The sequence below is a fragment of the Saccoglossus kowalevskii genome, chromosome 13 (genome assembly GCF_978046115.1).
Source record: "Saccoglossus kowalevskii chromosome 13, keSacKowa6.1, whole genome shotgun sequence".
Lineage (NCBI taxonomy): Eukaryota > Metazoa > Hemichordata > Enteropneusta > Harrimaniidae > Saccoglossus > Saccoglossus kowalevskii.
Genome location: NC_140653.1, coordinates 34,472,746 through 34,495,244, shown reverse-complemented (window position 1 = coordinate 34,495,244; position 22,499 = coordinate 34,472,746). Strand labels below are relative to the sequence as shown.

At 33.7% G+C, this 22,499-nt stretch overlaps 1 protein-coding gene across 1 annotated transcript in view; it reads right to left on the bottom strand.

Annotated features, from left to right (window-relative positions):
• The window catches only part of LOC102802477 (3'-5' RNA helicase YTHDC2-like), a 102,077-nt gene that overhangs the window by 24,273 nt on the left and 55,305 nt on the right, over positions 1–22,499 (bottom strand). The window contains exons 14-18 of the mRNA XM_085507262.1: positions 3,197–3,372; positions 1,350–1,525; positions 792–872; positions 348–430; positions 54–159 (exon numbers count right to left, since the gene is read on the bottom strand). Coding sequence (XP_085363388.1) covers positions 54–159; positions 348–430; positions 792–872; positions 1,350–1,525; positions 3,197–3,372 — 622 coding nt within the window. The remainder of the gene's footprint in view (positions 1–53; positions 160–347; positions 431–791; positions 873–1,349; positions 1,526–3,196; positions 3,373–22,499) is intronic.

Sequence of the window (22,499 nt, the reverse complement as noted above, 5' to 3'; positions counted from 1 at the left end):
AAAAAGTGTCACTAATTAACCATACATAGTCAAGTATATAAAGCATGACTCACCTGTAAAGGTACTCTGAGTAATTCTGGCATCTGAAATTGGAGTAAACTTTGATAACGAACTCGGCTAAATAGATGAAAACATATACCCGGACGACATCGGCCGGCTCTGTAAAAGAAAAGAAAATAACATCTTTAATCACAGATGTCAGGTATTGTTTGTTTATCATAACATAACTTTACTAAAAATTACATCACATATTGAAATTAAACTCATTAGAATATGCAAACTAAGAGACCAGGGAAGCAGAATATGGGTTTATCACAACGTAAATAGTACATAATATTTAGTCTTACCTTCCCATCCTCTGCGTAGCACTAGCTTTGGATATCCAGTTATTCTTCAACATAGAAACATTAGTCAGAGCATCAAAAGATTTCTGCAAAAAATAAATTGTGCATATTTTGCATTTCAGTAAATAAGGTTAATGTCTCATTCATCTACAGCTACATATAATAAATGTTTGACAATCATTAGAATTCCTGAATCAAAAGATGATTGCAAACTGCTCTGATATTACTTGTAGATTTTATTAAGTACAGACATAAACTTTTTGCTTCATCTGTTGGATCTGTCATTTGGTGATGTTTAGGTAACAGGAACTGTCATGTGTCCTAGATACTTAAACTAGTGCACATTTTTAACTGGTACACCGCCAATTGAAACCTCTTTTACTTTGCCAGAGTCAATCAAAAATACAAACCTCTTATATTTTGCCAGAGTCAATCACAAATACAAACCTCTTTTACTTTGCCAGAGTCAATCACAAATACAACATCATTAATAGTAACACTAGTCTCAGCTAAATTAGTAGACAGTATCTGAAAAAGAAAAAGAAAATGAAATAAATTAATCAAATCCAGCTGACAACATTGAGGTAATACAGAGAACATGGATCACACATCCGATGTGTTTTTTTCATTAAATTCAAAATTATAATTTGTGTATGGACTACATGTTCAGTAAATAACTACAACAAAATTTAAGTACATAGAAATAACTTTTCCTATTAGGACAACCACTAGCTGGCATCGATTTCACAGCGCCACATTTATCTTGCAGCTTTTGATAAAATCTAACAATTGAACTTCACAGGCATTGTATACATGACATAGATTCCATACATGTAGATCCACACCTGGTGATTTAGTTTACAACAACAACTACACTGAATAGAAATACTTAAATCTACTTTCTATTAAATCATAGAAAGATTAGAGAAGATTTTTCAGATGATATTGAGTGCTTGGAAGGTTTTGAATGTGAACAATTGGCACTGGTTCCAAAAGATAGCTTACAATTTTCCTAAATCCTCTCGGAGGTTGTCTGAATACTTTCTTCTGGTCTTGAGTCTGCATATTAGAATGCATGGTGAAAATGACACAGTTACTGGATAGTTGTTTCTCATCACAGTTAAGTCTATCACGTAATGTTACTATTTCATCATAACCAGGCAAAAATATTAACACTGCACCTAAAATACAAAATACATTACTCTCAATATGAACAATAAAATTATTTAGGTCATATGCACTATACTGTATCTACTCAATTGCACATGTTGTCTTTCTCTGCAATATCTTGTGGCATCATTATATTTAATATCTCCCATAATGCATTGCACTCAGTAAAAACCTTCTTCTGAAGCGTTACATATATAGTGAATTAGACACACGATTATCTCCCATAATGCATTGCACTCAGTAATTACCTTCTTCTGAAGAGTTACATATATAGTGAATTAGACACACGGTTATCTCCCATAATGCATTGCACTCAGTAATTACCTTCCTCTGAAGCATTACATATATAGTGAATTAGACACACGATTATCTCCCATAATGCATTGCACTCAGTAATTACCTTCCTCTGAAGCGTTACATATATAGCGAATTAGACACACGATTATCTCCCATAATGCATTGCACTCAGTAATTACCTTCCTCTGAAGCGTTACATATAGTGAATTAGATACACGATTATCTCCCATAATGCATTGCACTCAGTAATTACCTTCCTCTGAAGCGTTACATATAGTGAATTAGATACACGATTATCTCCCATAATGCATTGCACTCAGTAATTACCTTCCTCTGAAGCATTACATATATAGTGAATTAGACACACGATTATCTCCCATAATGCATTGCACTCAGTAATTACCTTCCTCTGAAGCGTTACATATAGTGAATTAGATACACGATTATCTCCCATAATGCATTGCACTCAGTAATTACCTTCCTCTGAAGCGTTACATATAGTGAATTAGACACACGATTATCTCCCATAATGCATTGCACTCAGTAATTACCTTCCTCTGAAGCGTTACATATATAGTGAATTAGACACACGATTATCTCCCATAATGCATTGCAATCAGTAATTACCTTCCTCTGAAGCGTTACATATAGTGAATTAGACACACGATTATCTCCCATAATGCATTGCACTCAGTAATTACCTTCCTCTGAAGCATTAAATATATAGTGAATTAGACACACGACTATCTCCCATAATGCATTGCACTCAGTAATTACCTTTTTCTTAAGCATTACACGTATAGTGAATTAGACACACGATTATCTCCCATAATGCATTGCACTCAGTAATTACCTTTTTCTTAAGCATTACACATATAGTGAATTAGACACACGATTATCTCCCATAATGCATTGCACTCAGTAATTACCTTCCTCTGAAGCGTTACATATATAGTGAATTAGACACACGATTATCTCCCATAATGCATTGCACTCAATAATTACCTTCCTCTGAAGCGTTACATATATAGTGAATTAGACACACGATTATCTCCCATAATGCATTGCACTCAATAATTACCTTCCTCCGAAGCGTTACATATATAGTGAATTAGACACACGATTATCTCCCATAATGCATTGCACTCAATAATTACCTTCCTCTGAAGCGTTACATATATAGTGAATTAGACACACGATTATCTCCCATAATGCATTGCACTCAGTAATTACCTTCCTCTGAAGCGTTACATATATAGTGAATTAGACACACGATTATCTCCCATAATGCATTGCACTCAATAATTACCTTCCTCTGAAGCGTTACATATATAGTGAATTAGACACACGATTATCTCCCATAATGCATTGCACTCAGTAATTACCTTCCTCTGAAGCGTTACATATATAGTGAATTAGACACACGATTAAATCCAAATCAACAATCTCGTCATCAAATGAATGGTGATAGATTGACAGCAACTCTTTATCTTCTTCATTGATGTTTTCAGACTGGCTAACAAGCATTGATTCATCAGTACATGAACATTCAATTGCAGCACTGCAATACAAAAGTACAAAACTAGATTTAGTATTTGATGTTTTCAGACTGGCTAACAAGCATTGATTCATCAGTACATGAACATTCAATTGCAGCACTGCAATACAAAAGTACAAAACTAGATTTAGTATTTGATGTTTTCAGACTGGCTAACAAGCTTTGATTCATCAGTACATGAACATTCAATTGCAGCACTGCAATACAAAAGTACAAAACTAGATTTAGTATTTGATGTTTTCAGACTGGCTAACAAGCATTGATTCATCAGTACATGAACATTCAATTGCAGCACTGCAATACAAAAGTACAAGACTAGATTTAGTATTTGATGTTTTCAGACTGGCTAACAAGCATTGATTCATCAGTACATGAACATTCAATTGCAGCACTGCAATACAAAAGTACAAAACTAGATTTAGTATTTGATGTTTTCAGACTGGCTAACAAGCTTTGATTCATCAGTACATGAACATTCAATTGCAGCACTGCAATACAAAAGTACAAGACTAGATTTAGTATTTGATGTTTTCAGACTGGCTAACAAGCATTGATTCATCAGTACATGAACATTCAATTGCAGCACTGCAATACAAAAGTACAAAACTAGATTTAGTATTTGATGTTTTCAGACTGGCTAACAAGCATTGATTCATCAGTACATGAACATTCAATTGCAGCACTGCAATACAAAAGTACAAGACTAGATTTAGTATTTGATGTTTTCAGACTGGCTAACAAGCATTGATTCATCAGTACATGAACATTCAATTGCAGCACTGCAATACAAAAGTACAAGACTAGATTTAGTATTTGATGTTTTCAGACTGGCTAACAAGCATTGATTCATCAGTACATGAACATTCAATTGCAGCACTGCAATACAAAAGTACAAGACTAGATTTAGTATTTGATGTTTTCAGACTGGCTAACAAGCATTGTTTCATCAGTACATGAACATTCAATTGCAGCACTGCAATACAAAAGTACAAGACTAGATTTAGTATTTGATGTTTTCAGACTGGCTAACAAGCATTGATTCATCAGTACATGAACATTCAATTGCAGCACTGCAATACAAAAGTACAAGACTAGATTTAGTATTTGATGTTTTCAGACTGGCTAACAAGCATTGATTCATCAGTACATGAACATTCAATTGCAGCACTGCAATACAAAAGTACAAGACTAGATTTAGTATTTGATGTTTTCAGACTGGCTAACAAGCATTGATTCATCAGTACATGAACATTCAATTGCAGCACTGCAATACAAAAGTACAAAACTAGATTTAGTATTTGATGTTTTCAGACTGGCTAACAAGCATTGATTCATCAGTACATGAACATTCAATTGCAGCACTGCAATACAAAAGTACAAGACTAGATTTAGTATTTGATGTTTTCAGACTGGCTAACAAGCATTGATTCATCAGTACATGAACATTCAATTGCAGCACTGCAATACAAAAGTACAAAACTAGATTTAGTATTTGATGTTTTCAGACTGGCTAACGAGCTTTGATTCATCAGTACATGAACATTCAATTGCAGCACTGCAATACAAAAGTACAAAACTAGATTTAGTATTTGATGTTTTCAGACTGGCTAACAAGCATTGATTCATCAGTACATGAACATTCAATTGCAGCACTGCAATACAAAAGTACAAGACTAGATTTAGTATTTGATGTTTTCAGACTGGCTAACAAGCATTGATTCATCAGTACATAAACATTCAATTGCAGCACTGCAATACAAAAGTACAAGACTAGATTTAGTATTTGATGTTTTCAGACTGGCTAACAAGCTTTGATTCATCAGTACATGAACATTCAATTGCAGCACTGCAATACAAAAGTACAAGACTAGATTTAGTATTTGATGTTTTCAGACTGGCTAACAAGCATTGATTCATCAGTACATGAACATTCAATTGCAGCACTGCAATACAAAAGTACAAGACTAGATTTATAGTATTTGATGTTTTCAGACTGGCTAACAAGCATTGATTCATCAGTACATGAACATTCAATTGCAGCACTGCAATACAAAAGTACAAGACTAGATTTAGTATTTGATGTTTTCAGACTGGCTAACAAGCTTTGATTCATCAGTACATGAACATTCAATTGCAGCACTGCAATACAAAAGTACAAGACTAGATTTAGTATTTGATGTTTTCAGACTGGCTAACAAGCATTGATTCATCAGTACATAAACATTCAATTGCAGCACTGCAATACAAAAGTACAAGACTAGATTTAGTATTTGATGTTTTCAGACTGGCTAACAAGCATTGATTCATCAGTACATGAACATTCAATTGCAGCACTGCAATACAAAAGTACAAGACTAGATTTAGTATTTGATGTTTTCAGACTGGCTAACAAGCATTGATTCATCAGTACATGAACATTCAATTGCAGCACTGCAATACAAAAGTACAAGACTAGATTTAGTATTTGATGTTTTCAGACTGGCTAACAAGCATTGATTCATCAGTACATGAACATTCAATTGCAGCACTGCAATACAAAAGTACAAGACTAGATTTATAGTATTTGATGTTTTCAGACTGGCTAACAAGCATTGATTCATCAGTACATAAACATTCAATTGCAGCACTGCAATACAAAAGTACAAAACTAGATTTAGTATTTGATGTTTTCAGACTGGCTAACAAGCATTGATTCATCAGTACATGAACATTCAATTGCAGCACTGCAATACAAAAGTACAAGACTAGATTTAGTATTTGATGTTTTCAGACTGGCTAACAAGCATTGATTCATCAGTACATGAACATTCAATTGCAGCACTGCAATACAAAAGTACAAAACTAGATTTAGTATTTGATGTTTTCAGACTGGCTAACAAGCATTGATTCATCAGTACATGAACATTCAATTGCAGCACTGCAATACAAAAGTACAAGACTAGATTTAGTATTTGATGTTTTCAGACTGGCTAACAAGCATTGATTCATCAGTACATGAACATTCAATTGCAGCACTGCAATACAAAAGTACAAGACTAGATTTAGTATTTGATGTTTTCAGACTGGCTAACAAGCTTTGATTCATCAGTACATGAACATTCAATTGCAGCACTGCAATACAAAAGTACAAAACTAGATTTAGTATTTGATGTTTTCAGACTGGCTAACAAGCATTGATTCATCAGTACATGAACATTCAATTGCAGCACTGCAATACAAAAGTACAAGACTAGATTTAGTATTTGATGTTTTCAGACTGGCTAACAAGCATTGATTCATCAGTACATGAACATTCAATTGCAGCACTGCAATACAAAAGTACAAGACTAGATTTAGTATTTGATGTTTTCAGACTGGCTAACAAGCATTGATTCATCAGTACATGAACATTCAATTGCAGCACTGCAATACAAAAGTACAAGACTAGATTTAGTATTTGATGTTTTCAGACTGGCTAACAAGCTTTGATTCATCAGTACATGAACATTCAATTGCAGCACTGCAATACAAAAGTACAAGACTAGATTTAGTATTTGATGTTTTCAGACTGGCTAACAAGCATTGATTCATCAGTACATGAACATTCAATTGCAGCACTGCAATACAAAAGTACAAGACTAGATTTAGTATTTGATGTTTTCAGACTGGCTAACAAGCATTGATTCATCAGTACATGAACATTCAATTGCAGCACTGCAATACAAAAGTACAAGACTAGATTTAGTATTTGATGTTTTCAGACTGGCTAACAAGCATTGATTCATCAGTACATGAACATTCAATTGCAGCACTGCAATACAAAAGTACAAGACTAGATTTAGTATTTGATGTTTTCAGACTGGCTAACAAGCATTGATTCATCAGTACATGAACATTCAATTGCAGCACTGCAATACAAAAGTACAAAACTAGATTTAGTATTTGATGTTTTCAGACTGGCTAACAAGCATTGATTCATCAGTACATGAACATTCAATTGCAGCACTGCAATACAAAAGTACAAGACTAGATTTAGTATTTGATGTTTTCAGACTGGCTAACAAGCATTGATTCATCAGTACATGAACATTCAATTGCAGCACTGCAATACAAAAGTACAAGACTAGATTTAGTATTTGATGTTTTCAGACTGGCTAACGAGCTTTGATTCATCAGTACATGAACATTCAATTGCAGCACTGCAATACAAAAGTACAAAACTAGATTTAGTATTTGATGTTTTCAGACTGGCTAACAAGCATTGATTCATCAGTACATGAACATTCAATTGCAGCACTGCAATACAAAAGTACAAGACTAGATTTAGTATTTGATGTTTTCAGACTGGCTAACAAGCATTGATTCATCAGTACATGAACATTCAATTGCAGCACTGCAATACAAAAGTACAAGACTAGATTTATAGTATTTGATGTTTTCAGACTGGCTAACAAGCTTTGATTCATCAGTACATGAACATTCAATTGCAGCACTGCAATACAAAAGTACAAAACTAGATTTAGTATTTGATGTTTTCAGACTGGCTAACAAGCTTTGATTCATCAGTACATGAACATTCAATTGCAGCACTGCAATACAAAAGTACAAGACTAGATTTAGTATTTGATGTTTTCAGACTGGCTATCAAGCATTGATTCATCAGTACATGAACATTCAATTGCAGCACTGCAATACAAAAGTACAAGACTAGATTTAGTATTTGATGTTTTCAGACTGGCTAACAAGCATTGATTCATCAGTACATGAACATTCAATTGCAGCACTGCAATACAAAAGTACAAAACTAGATTTAGTATTTGATGTTTTCAGACTGGCTAACAAGCATTGATTCATCAGTACATGAACATTCAATTGCAGCACTGCAATACAAAAGTACAAGACTAGATTTAGTATTTGATGTTTTCAGACTGGCTAACAAGCATTGATTCATCAGTACATGAACATTCAATTGCAGCACTGCAATACAAAAGTACAAAACTAGATTTAGTATTTGATGTTTTCAGACTGGCTAACAAGCATTGATTCATCAGTACATGAACATTCAATTGCAGCACTGCAATACAAAAGTACAAGACTAGATTTAGTATTTGATGTTTTCAGACTGGCTAACAAGCATTGATTCATCAGTACATGAACATTCAATTGCAGCACTGCAATACAAAAGTACAAAACTAGATTTAGTATTTGATGTTTTCAGACTGGCTAACAAGCTTTGATTCATCAGTACATGAACATTCAATTGCAGCACTGCAATACAAAAGTACAAGACTAGATTTAGTATTTGATGTTTTCAGACTGGCTAACAAGCATTGATTCATCAGTACATGAACATTCAATTGCAGCACTGCAATACAAAAGTACAAAACTAGATTTAGTATTTGATGTTTTCAGACTGGCTAACAAGCATTGATTCATCAGTACATGAACATTCAATTGCAGCACTGCAATACAAAAGTACAAAACTAGATTTAGTATTTGATGTTTTCAGACTGGCTAACAAGCATTGATTCATCAGTACATGAACATTCAATTGCAGCACTGCAATACAAAAGTACAAAACTAGATTTAGTATTTGATGTTTTCAGACTGGCTAACAAGCTTTGATTCATCAGTACATGAACATTCAATTGCAGCACTGCAATACAAAAGTACAAAACTAGATTTAGTATTTGATGTTTTCAGACTGGCTAACAAGCATTGATTCATCAGTACATGAACATTCAATTGCAGCACTGCAATACAAAAGTACAAAACTAGATTTAGTATTTGATGTTTTCAGACTGGCTAACAAGCATTGATTCATCAGTACATGAACATTCAATTGCAGCACTGCAATACAAAAGTACAAAACTAGATTTAGTATTTGATGTTTTCAGACTGGCTAACAAGCATTGATTCATCAGTACATGAACATTCAATTGCAGCACTGCAATACAAAAGTACAAAACTAGATTTAGTATTTGATGTTTTCAGACTGGCTAACAAGCATTGATTCATCAGTACATGAACATTCAATTGCAGCACTGCAATACAAAAGTACAAGACTAGATTTAGTATTTGATGTTTTCAGACTGGCTAACGAGCATTGATTCATCAGTACATGAACATTCAATTGCAGCACTGCAATACAAAAGTACAAAACTAGATTTAGTATTTGATGTTTTCAGACTGGCTAACAAGCTTTGATTCATCAGTACATGAACATTCAATTGCAGCACTGCAATACAAAAGTACAAGACTAGATTTATAGTATTTGATGTTTTCAGACTGGCTAACAAGCTTTGATTCATCAGTACATAAACATTCAATTGCAGCACTGCAATACAAAAGTACAAGACTAGATTTAGTATTTGATGTTTTCAGACTGGCTAACAAGCTTTGATTCATCAGTACATGAACATTCAATTGCAGCACTGCAATACAAAAGTACAAGACTAGATTTAGTATTTGATGTTTTCAGACTGGCTAACAAGCATTGATTCATCAGTACATGAACATTCAATTGCAGCACTGCAATACAAAAGTACAAGACTAGATTTAGTATTTGATGTTTTCAGACTGGCTAACAAGCATTGATTCATCAGTACATGAACATTCAATTGCAGCACTGCAATACAAAAGTACAAGACTAGATTTAGTATTTGATGTTTTCAGACTGGCTAACAAGCTTTGATTCATCAGTACATGAACATTCAATTGCAGCACTGCAATACAAAAGTACAAGACTAGATTTAGTATTTGATGTTTTCAGACTGGCTAACAAGCATTGATTCATCAGTACATGAACATTCAATTGCAGCACTGCAATACAAAAGTACAAGACTAGATTTAGTATTTGATGTTTTCAGACTGGCTAACAAGCATTGATTCATCAGTACATGAACATTCAATTGCAGCACTGCAATACAAAAGTACAAGACTAGATTTATAGTATTTGATGTTTTCAGACTGGCTAACAAGCATTGATTCATCAGTACATGAACATTCAATTGCAGCACTGCAATACAAAAGTACAAGACTAGATTTAGTATTTGATGTTTTCAGACTGGCTAACAAGCATTGATTCATCAGTACATGAACATTCAATTGCAGCACTGCAATACAAAAGTACAAGACTAGATTTATAGTATTTGATGTTTTCAGACTGGCTAACAAGCATTGATTCATCAGTACATGAACATTCAATTGCAGCACTGCAATACAAAAGTACAAGACTAGATTTAGTATTTGATGTTTTCAGACTGGCTAACAAGCATTGATTCATCAGTACATGAACATTCAATTGCAGCACTGCAATACAAAAGTACAAGACTAGATTTAGTATTTGATGTTTTCAGACTGGCTAACAAGCTTTGATTCATCAGTACATGAACATTCAATTGCAGCACTGCAATACAAAAGTACAAAACTAGATTTAGTATTTGATGTTTTCAGACTGGCTAACAAGCATTGATTCATCAGTACATGAACATTCAATTGCAGCACTGCAATACAAAAGTACAAGACTAGATTTAGTATTTGATGTTTTCAGACTGGCTAACAAGCATTGATTCATCAGTACATGAACATTCAATTGCAGCACTGCAATACAAAAGTACAAAACTAGATTTAGTATTTGATGTTTTCAGACTGGCTAACAAGCATTGATTCATCAGTACATGAACATTCAATTGCAGCACTGCAATACAAAAGTACAAGACTAGATTTAGTATTTGATGTTTTCAGACTGGCTAACAAGCTTTGATTCATCAGTACATGAACATTCAATTGCAGCACTGCAATACAAAAGTACAAGACTAGATTTAGTATTTGATGTTTTCAGACTGGCTAACAAGCATTGATTCATCAGTACATGAACATTCAATTGCAGCACTGCAATACAAAAGTACAAGACTAGATTTATAGTATTTGATGTTTTCAGACTGGCTAACAAGCATTGATTCATCAGTACATGAACATTCAATTGCAGCACTGCAATACAAAAGTACAAGACTAGATTTATAGTATTTGATGTTTTCAGACTGGCTAACAAGCATTGATTCATCAGTACATGAACATTCAATTGCAGCACTGCAATACAAAAGTACAAGACTAGATTTAGTATTTGATGTTTTCAGACTGGCTAACAAGCATTGATTCATCAGTACATGAACATTCAATTGCAGCACTGCAATACAAAAGTACAAGACTAGATTTAGTATTTGATGTTTTCAGACTGGCTAACAAGCTTTGATTCATCAGTACATGAACATTCAATTGCAGCACTGCAATACAAAAGTACAAGACTAGATTTAGTATTTGATGTTTTCAGACTGGCTAACAAGCATTGATTCATCAGTACATGAACATTCAATTGCAGCACTGCAATACAAAAGTACAAGACTAGATTTAGTATTTGATGTTTTCAGACTGGCTAACGAGCTTTGTTTCATCAGTACATGAACATTCAATTGCAGCACTGCAATACAAAAGTACAAGACTAGATTTAGTATTTGATGTTTTCAGACTGGCTAACAAGCATTGATTCATCAGTACATGAACATTCAATTGCAGCACTGCAATACAAAAGTACAAGACTAGATTTATAGTATTTGATGTTTTCAGACTGGCTAACAAGCATTGATTCATCAGTACATGAACATTCAATTGCAGCACTGCAATACAAAAGTACAAAACTAGATTTAGTATTTGATGTTTTCAGACTGGCTAACAAGCTTTGATTCATCAGTACATGAACATTCAATTGCAGCACTGCAATACAAAAGTACAAGACTAGATTTAGTATTTGATGTTTTCAGACTGGCTAACGAGCTTTGATTCATCAGTACATGAACATTCAATTGCAGCACTGCAATACAAAAGTACGAGACTAGATTTAGTATTTGATGTTTTCAGACTGGCTAACAAGCATTGATTCATCAGTACATGAACATTCAATTGCAGCACTGCAATACAAAAGTACAAGACTAGATTTAGTATTTGATGTTTTCAGACTGGCTAACAAGCATTGATTCATCAGTACATGAACATTCAATTGCAGCACTGCAATACAAAAGTACGAGACTAGATTTAGTATTTGATGTTTTCAGACTGGCTAACAAGCTTTGATTCATCAGTACATGAACATTCAATTGCAGCACTGCAATACAAAAGTACAAGACTAGATTTAGTATTTGATGTTTTCAGACTGGCTAACAAGCATTGATTCATCAGTACATGAACATTCAATTGCAGCACTGCAATACAAAAGTACAAGACTAGATTTAGTATTTGATGTTTTCAGACTGGCTAACAAGCATTGATTCATCAGTACATGAACATTCAATTGCAGCACTGCAATACAAAAGTACAAGACTAGATTTAGTATTTGATGTTTTCAGACTGGCTAACAAGCATTGATTCATCAGTACATGAACATTCAATTGCAGCACTGCAATACAAAAGTACAAAACTAGATTTAGTATTTGATGTTTTCAGACTGGCTAACGAGCTTTGTTTCATCAGTACATGAACATTCAATTGCAGCACTGCAATACAAAAGTACAAGACTAGATTTATAGTATTTGATGTTTTCAGACTGGCTAACGAGCTTTGTTTCATCAGTACATGAACATTCAATTGCAGCACTGCAATACAAAAGTACAAGACTAGATTTATAGTATTTGATGTTTTCAGACTGGCTAACGAGCTTTGTTTCATCAGTACATGAACATTCAATTGCAGCACTGCAATACAAAAGTACAAGACTAGATTTAGTATTTGATGTTTTCAGACTGGCTAACAAGCATTGATTCATCAGTACATGAACATTCAATTGCAGCACTGCAATACAAAAGTACAAGACTAGATTTATAGTATTTGATGTTTTCAGACTGGCTAACGAGCTTTGTTTCATCAGTACATGAACATTCAATTGCAGCACTGCAATACAAAAGTACAAGACTAGATTTATAGTATTTGATGTTTTCAGACTGGCTAACGAGCTTTGTTTCATCAGTACATGAACATTCAATTGCAGCACTGCAATACAAAAGTACAAGACTAGATTTATAGTATTTGATGTTTTCAGACTGGCTAACGAGCTTTGTTTCATCAGTACATGAACATTCAATTGCAGCACTGCAATACAAAAGTACAAGACTAGATTTAGTATTTGATGTTTTCAGACTGGCTAACAAGCTTTGATTCATCAGTACATGAACATTCAATTGCAGCACTGCAATACAAAAGTACAAAACTAGATTTAGTATTTGATGTTTTCAGACTGGCTAACAAGCATTGATTCATCAGTACATGAACATTCAATTGCAGCACTGCAATACAAAAGTACAAGACTAGATTTAGTATTTGATGTTTTCAGACTGGCTAACAAGCATTGATTCATCAGTACATGAACATTCAATTGCAGCACTGCAATACAAAAGTACAAGACTAGATTTAGTATTTGATGTTTTCAGACTGGCTAACAAGCATTGATTCATCAGTACATGAACATTCAATTGCAGCACTGCAATACAAAAGTACAAAACTAGATTTAGTATTTGATGTTTTCAGACTGGCTAACAAGCATTGATTCATCAGTACATGAACATTCAATTGCAGCACTGCAATACAAAAGTACAAGACTAGATTTAGTATTTGATGTTTTCAGACTGGCTAACAAGCATTGATTCATCAGTACATGAACATTCAATTGCAGCACTGCAATACAAAAGTACAAGACTAGATTTAGTATTTGATGTTTTCAGACTGGCTAACAAGCATTGATTCATCAGTACATGAACATTCAATTGCAGCACTGCAATACAAAAGTACAAGACTAGATTTATAGTATTTGATGTTTTCAGACTGGCTAACAAGCATTGATTCATCAGTACATGAACATTCAATTGCAGCACTGCAATACAAAAGTACAAGACTAGATTTAGTATTTGATGTTTTCAGACTGGCTAACAAGCATTGATTCATCAGTACATGAACATTCAATTGCAGCACTGCAATACAAAAGTACAAGACTAGATTTAGTATTTGATGTTTTCAGACTGGCTAACGAGCATTGATTCATCAGTACATGAACATTCAATTGCAGCACTGCAATACAAAAGTACAAGACTAGATTTAGTATTTGATGTTTTCAGACTGGCTAACAAGCATTGATTCATCAGTACATGAACATTCAATTGCAGCACTGCAATACAAAAGTACAAGACTAGATTTAGTATTTGATGTTTTCAGACTGGCTAACAAGCATTGATTCATCAGTACATGAACATTCAATTGCAGCACTGCAATACAAAAGTACAAGACTAGATTTAGTATTTGATGTTTTCAGACTGGCTAACAAGCTTTGATTCATCAGTACATGAACATTCAATTGCAGCACTGCAATACAAAAGTACAAAACTAGATTTAGTATTTGATGTTTTCAGACTGGCTAACAAGCATTGATTCATCAGTACATGAACATTCAATTGCAGCACTGCAATACAAAAGTACAAGACTAGATTTAGTATTTGATGTTTTCAGACTGGCTAACGAGCATTGATTCATCAGTACATGAACATTCAATTGCAGCACTGCAATACAAAAGTACAAGACTAGATTTATAGTATTTGATGTTTTCAGACTGGCTAACAAGCTTTGATTCATCAGTACATAAACATTCAATTGCAGCACTGCAATACAAAAGTACAAAACTAGATTTAGTATTTGATGTTTTCAGACTGGCTAACAAGCATTGATTCATCAGTACATGAACATTCAATTGCAGCACTGCAATACAAAAGTACAAGACTAGATTTATAGTATTTGATGTTTTCAGACTGGCTAACAAGCTTTGATTCATCAGTACATAAACATTCAATTGCAGCACTGCAATACAAAAGTACAAGACTAGATTTAGTATTTGATGTTTTCAGACTGGCTAACGAGCATTGATTCATCAGTACATGAACATTCAATTGCAGCACTGCAATACAAAAGTACAAGACTAGATTTATAGTATTTGATGTTTTCAGACTGGCTAACAAGCTTTGATTCATCAGTACATAAACATTCAATTGCAGCACTGCAATACAAAAGTACAAAACTAGATTTAGTATTTGATGTTTTCAGACTGGCTAACAAGCTTTGATTCATCAGTACATGAACATTCAATTGCAGCACTGCAATACAAAAGTACAAGACTAGATTTAGTATTTGATGTTTTCAGACTGGCTAACAAGCATTGATTCATCAGTACATGAACATTCAATTGCAGCACTGCAATACAAAAGTACAAGACTAGATTTAGTATTTGATGTTTTCAGACTGGCTAACAAGCATTGATTCATCAGTACATGAACATTCAATTGCAGCACTGCAATACAAAAGTACAAGACTAGATTTAGTATTTGATGTTTTCAGACTGGCTAACAAGCATTGATTCATCAGTACATGAACATTCAATTGCAGCACTGCAATACAAAAGTACAAGACTAGATTTAGTATTTGATGTTTTCAGACTGGCTAACAAGCATTGATTCATCAGTACATGAACATTCAATTGCAGCACTGCAATACAAAAGTACAAGACTAGATTTAGTATTTGATGTTTTCAGACTGGCTAACAAGCATTGATTCATCAGTACATGAACATTCAATTGCAGCACTGCAATACAAAAGTACAAGACTAGATTTAGTATTTGATGTTTTCAGACTGGCTAACAAGCATTGATTCATCAGTACATGAACATTCAATTGCAGCACTGCAATACAAAAGTACAAGACTAGATTTAGTATTTGATGTTTTCAGACTGGCTAACAAGCATTGATTCATCAGTACATGAACATTCAATTGCAGCACTGCAATACAAAAGTACAAAACTAGATTTAGTATTTGATGTTTTCAGACTGGCTAACAAGCATTGATTCATCAGTACATAAACATTCAATTGCAGCACTGCAATACAAAAGTACAAGACTAGATTTAGTATTTGATGTTTTCAGACTGGCTAACAAGCTTTGATTCATCAGTACATGAACATTCAATTGCAGCACTGCAATACAAAAGTACAAGACTAGATTTAGTATTTGATGTTTTCAGACTGGCTAACAAGCATTGATTCATCAGTACATGAACATTCAATTGCAGCACTGCAATACAAAAGTACAAAACTAGATTTAGTATTTGATGTTTTCAGACTGGCTAACAAGCATTGATTCATCAGTACATGAACATTCAATTGCAGCACTGCAATACAAAAGTACAAAACTAGATTTAGTATTTGATGTTTTCAGACTGGCTAACGAGCTTTGTTTCATCAGTACATGAACATTCAATTGCAGCACTGCAATACAAAAGTACAAGACTAGATTTAGTATTTGATGTTTTCAGACTGGCTAACAAGCATTGATTCATCAGTACATGAACATTCAATTGCAGCACTGCAATACAAAAGTACAAAACTAGATTTAGTATTTGATGTTTTCAGACTGGCTAACAAGCATTGATTCATCAGTACATGAACATTCAATTGCAGCACTGCAATACAAAAGTACAAGACTAGATTTAGTATTTGATGTTTTCAGACTGGCTAACGAGCTTTGATTCATCAGTACATGAACATTCAATTGCAGCACTGCAATACAAAAGTACAAGACTAGATTTAGTATTTGATGTTTTCAGACTGGCTAACAAGCATTGATTCATCAGTACATAAACATTCAATTGCAGCACTGCAATACAAAAGTACAAAACTAGATTTAGTATTTGATGTTTTCAGACTGGCTAACAAGCATTGATTCATCAGTACATGAACATTCAATTGCAGCACTGCAATACAAAAGTACAAGACTAGATTTATAGTATTTGATGTTTTCAGACTGGCTAACAAGCTTTGATTCATCAGTACATAAACATTCAATTGCAGCACTGCAATACAAAAGTACAAAACTAGATTTAGTATTTGATGTTTTCAGACTGGCTAACAAGCATTGATTCATCAGTACATGAACATTCAATTGCAGCACTGCAATACAAAAGTACAAGACTAGATTTAGTATTTGATGTTTTCAGACTGGCTAACAAGCTTTGATTCATCAGTACATGAACATTCAATTGCAGCACTGCAATACAAAAGTACAAGACTAGATTTAGTATTTGATGTTTTCAGACTGGCTAACAAGCATTGATTCATCAGTACATAAACATTCAATTGCAGCACTGCAATACAAAAGTACAAAACTAGATTTAGTATTTGATGTTTTCAGACTGGCTAACAAGCATTGATTCATCAGTACATGAACATTCAATTGCAGCACTGCAATACAAAAGTACAAGACTAGATTTAGTATTTGATGTTTTCAGACTGGCTAACGAGCTTTGTTTCATCAGTACATGAACATTCAATTGCAGCACTGCAATACAAAAGTACAAGACTAGATTTAGTATTTGATGTTTTCAGACTGGCTAACGAGCTTTGATTCATCAGTACATGAACATTCAATTGCAGCACTGCAATACAAAAGTACAAGACTAGATTTAGTATTTGATGTTTTCAGACTGGCTAACAAGCATTGATTCATCAGTACATGAACATTCAATTGCAGCACTGCAATACAAAAGTACAAGACTAGATTTAGTATTTGATGTTTTCAGACTGGCTAACGAGCTTTGATTCATCAGTACATGAACATTCAATTGCAGCACTGCAATACAAAAGTACAAGACTAGATTTAGTATTTGATGTTTTCAGACTGGCTAACAAGCATTGATTCATCAGTACATGAACATTCAATTGCAGCACTGCAATACAAAAGTACAAGACTAGATTTAGTATTTGATGTTTTCAGACTGGCTAACGAGCTTTGATTCATCAGTACATGAACATTCAATTGCAGCACTGCAATACAAAAGTACAAGACTAGATTTAGTATTTGATGTTTTCAGACTGGCTAACAAGCATTGATTCATCAGTACATGAACATTCAATTGCAGCACTGCAATACAAAAGTACAAGACTAGATTTAGTATTTGATGTTTTCAGACTGGCTAACGAGCTTTGATTCATCAGTACATGAACATTCAATTGCAGCACTGCAATACAAAAGTACAAGACTAGATTTAGTATTTGATGTTTTCAGACTGGCTAACAAGCATTGATTCATCAGTACATGAACATTCAATTGCAGCACTGCAATACAAAAGTACAAAACTAGATTTAGTATTTGATGTTTTCAGACTGGCTAACAAGCATTGATTCATCAGTACATGAACATTCAATTGCAGCACTGCAATACAAAAGTACAAAACTAGATTTAGTATTTGATGTCTTCAGACTGGCTAACAAGCATTGATTCATCAGTACATGAACATTCAATTGCAGCACTGCAATACAAAAGTACAAAACTAGATTTAGTATTTGATGTTTTCAGACTGGCTATCAAGCATTGATTCATCAGTACATGAACATTCAATTGCAGCACTGCAATACAAAAGTACAAAACTAGATTTAGTATTTGATGTTTTCAGACTGGCTAACGAGCTTTGATTCATCAGTACATGAACATTCAATTGCAGCACTGCAATACAAAAGTACAAGACTAGATTTAGTATTTGATGTTTTCAGACTGGCTAACAAGCATTGATTCATCAGTACATGAACATTCAATTGCAGCACTGCAATACAAAAGTACAAAACTAGATTTAGTATTTGATGTTTTCAGACTGGCTAACAAGCATTGATTCATCAGTACATGAACATTCAATTGCAGCACTGCAATACAAAAGTACAAAACTAGATTTAGTACTGTAAAATGACTAATTTTCACTGGGTTTAAATTTCACTGATTTATCATTTCAGGCATATTCAGTGGGTTTTAAATTCACGGTTTTATCATTTAGATAATGTGTTCTATGCTAAATTTTACATATTCATTGTGTTTTAATTTAGCGCATTTTTCCAGTCAGCGAAATAAGCTAAATTAAAACCCAGTGAATAATTACCCCCTTTACAGTATTTGATGTTTTCAGACTGGCTAACAAGCATTGATTCATCAGTACATGAACATTCAATTGCAGCACTGCAATACAAAAGTACAAAACTAGATTTAGTATTTGATGTTTTCAGACTGGCTAACGAGCTTTGATTCATCAGTACATGAACATTCAATTGCAGCACTGCAATACAAAAGTACAAGACTAGATTTAGTATTTGATGTTTTCAGACTGGCTAACAAGCATTGATTCATCAGTACATGAACATTCAATTGCAGCACTGCAATACAAAAGTACAAGACTAGATTTAGTATTTGATGTTTTCAGACTGGCTAACGAGCTTTGTTTCATTAGTACATAAACATTCAATTGCAGCACTGCAATACAAAAGTACAAAACTAGATTTAGTATTTGATGTTTTCAGACTGGCTAACAAGCATTGATTCATCAGTACATGAACATTCAATTGCAGCACTGCAATACAAAAGTACAAAACTAGATTTAGTATTTGATGTTTTCAGACTGGCTAACAAGCATTGATTCATCAGTACATGAACATTCAATTGCAGCACTGCAATACAAAAGTACAAAACTAGATTTAGTATTTGATGTTTTCAGACTGGCTAACAAGCATTGATTCATCAGTACATGAACATTCAATTGCAGCACTGCAATACAAAAGTACAAGACTAGATTTAGTATTTGATGTTTTCAGACTGGCTAACGAGCTTTGATTCATCAGTACATGAACATTCAATTGCAGCACTGCAATACAAAAGTACAAGACTAGATTTAGTATTTGATGTTTTCAGACTGGCTAACAAGCATTGATTCATCAGTACATGAACATTCAATTGCAGCACTGCAATACAAAAGTACAAAACTAGATTTAGTATTTGATGTTTTCAGACTGGCTAACAAGCATTGATTCATCAGTACATGAACATTCAATTGCAGCACTGCAATACAAAAGTACAAGACTAGATTTAGTATTTGATGTTTTCAGACTGGCTAACGAGCTTTGATTCATCAGTACATGAACATTCAATTGCAGCACTGCAATACAAAAGTACAAGACTAGATTTAGTATTTGATGTTTTCAGACTGGCTAACAAGCATTGATTCATCAGTACATGAACATTCAATTGCAGCACTGCAATACAAAAGTACAAAACTAGATTTAGTATTTGATGTTTTCAGACTGGCTAACAAGCATTGATTCATCAGTACATGAACATTCAATTGCAGCACTGCAATACAAAAGTACAAGACTAGATTTATAGTATTTGATGTTTTCAGACTGGCTAACGAGCTTTGTTTCATTAGTACATAAACATTCAATTGCAGCACTGCAATACAAAAGTACAAGACTAGATTTAGTATTTGATGTTTTCAGACTGGCTAACAAGCATTGATTCATCAGTACATGAACATTCAATTGCAGCACTGCAATACAAAAGTACAAAACTAGATTTAGTATTTGATGTTTTCAGACTGGCTAACAAGCATTGATTCATCAGTACATGAACATTCAATTGCAGCACTGCAATACAAAAGTACAAAACTAGATTTAGTATTTGATGTTTTCAGACTGGCTATCAAGCATTGATTCATCAGTACATGAACATTCAATTGCAGCACTGCAATACAAAAGTACAAAACTAGATTTAGTATTTGATGTTTTCAGACTGGCTAACAAGCTTTGATTCATCAGTACATGAACATTCAATTGCAGCACTGCAATACAAAAGTACAAAACTAGATTTAGTATTTGATGTTTTCAGACTGGCTAACAAGCATTGATTCATCAGTACATGAACATTCAATTGCAGCACTGCAATACAAAAGTACAAGACTAGATTTAGTATTTGATGTTTTCAGACTGGCTAACAAGCTTTGATTCATCAGTACATGAACATTCAATTGCAGCACTGCAATACAAAAGTACAAGACTAGATTTAGTATTTGATGTTTTCAGACTGGCTAACAAGCATTGATTCATCAGTACATGAACATTCAATTGCAGCACTGCAATACAAAAGTACAAAACTAGATTTAGTATTTGATGTTTTCAGACTGGCTAACAAGCTTTGATTCATCAGTACATGAACATTCAATTGCAGCACTGCAATACAAAAGTACAAGACTAGATTTAGTATTTGATGTTTTCAGACTGGCTAACAAGCATTGATTCATCAGTACATGAACATTCAATTGCAGCACTGCAATACAAAAGTACAAAACTAGATTTAGTATTTGATGTTTTCAGACTGGCTAACAAGCATTGATTCATCAGTACATGAACATTCAATTGCAGCACTGCAATACAAAAGTACAAAACTAGATTTAGTACTGTAAAATGACTAATTTTCACTGGGTTTAAATTTCACTGATTTATCATTTCAGGCATATTCAGTGGGTTTTAAATTCACAGTTTTATCATGTAGATAATGTGTTCTATGCTAAATTTTACATATTCATTGTGTTTTAATTTAGCGCATTTTTCCAGTCAGCGAAATAAGCTAAATTAAAACCCAGTGAATAATTACCCCCTTTACAGTATTTGATGTTTTCAGACTGGCTAACAAGCATTGATTCATCAGTACATGAACATTCAATTGCAGCACTGCAATACAAAAGTACAAAACTAGATTTAGTATTTGATGTTTTCAGACTGGCTAACGAGCTTTGATTCATCAGTACATGAACATTCAATTGCAGCAACTGCAATACAAAAGTACAAGACTAGATTTAGTATTTGATGTTTTCAGACTGGCTAACAAGCATTGATTCATCAGTACATGAACATTCAATTGCAGCACTGCAATACAAAAGTACAAAACTAGATTTAGTATTTGATGTTTTCAGACTGGCTAACAAGCATTGATTCATCAGTACATGAACATTCAATTGCAGCACTGCAATACAAAAGTACAAGACTAGATTTATAGTATTTGATGTTTTCAGACTGGCTAACGAGCTTTGTTTCATTAGTACATAAACATTCAATTGCAGCACTGCAATACAAAAGTACAAAACTAGATTTAGTATTTGATGTTTTCAGACTGGCTAACAAGCATTGATTCATCAGTACATGAACATTCAATTGCAGCACTGCAATACAAAAGTACAAAACTAGATTTAGTATTTGATG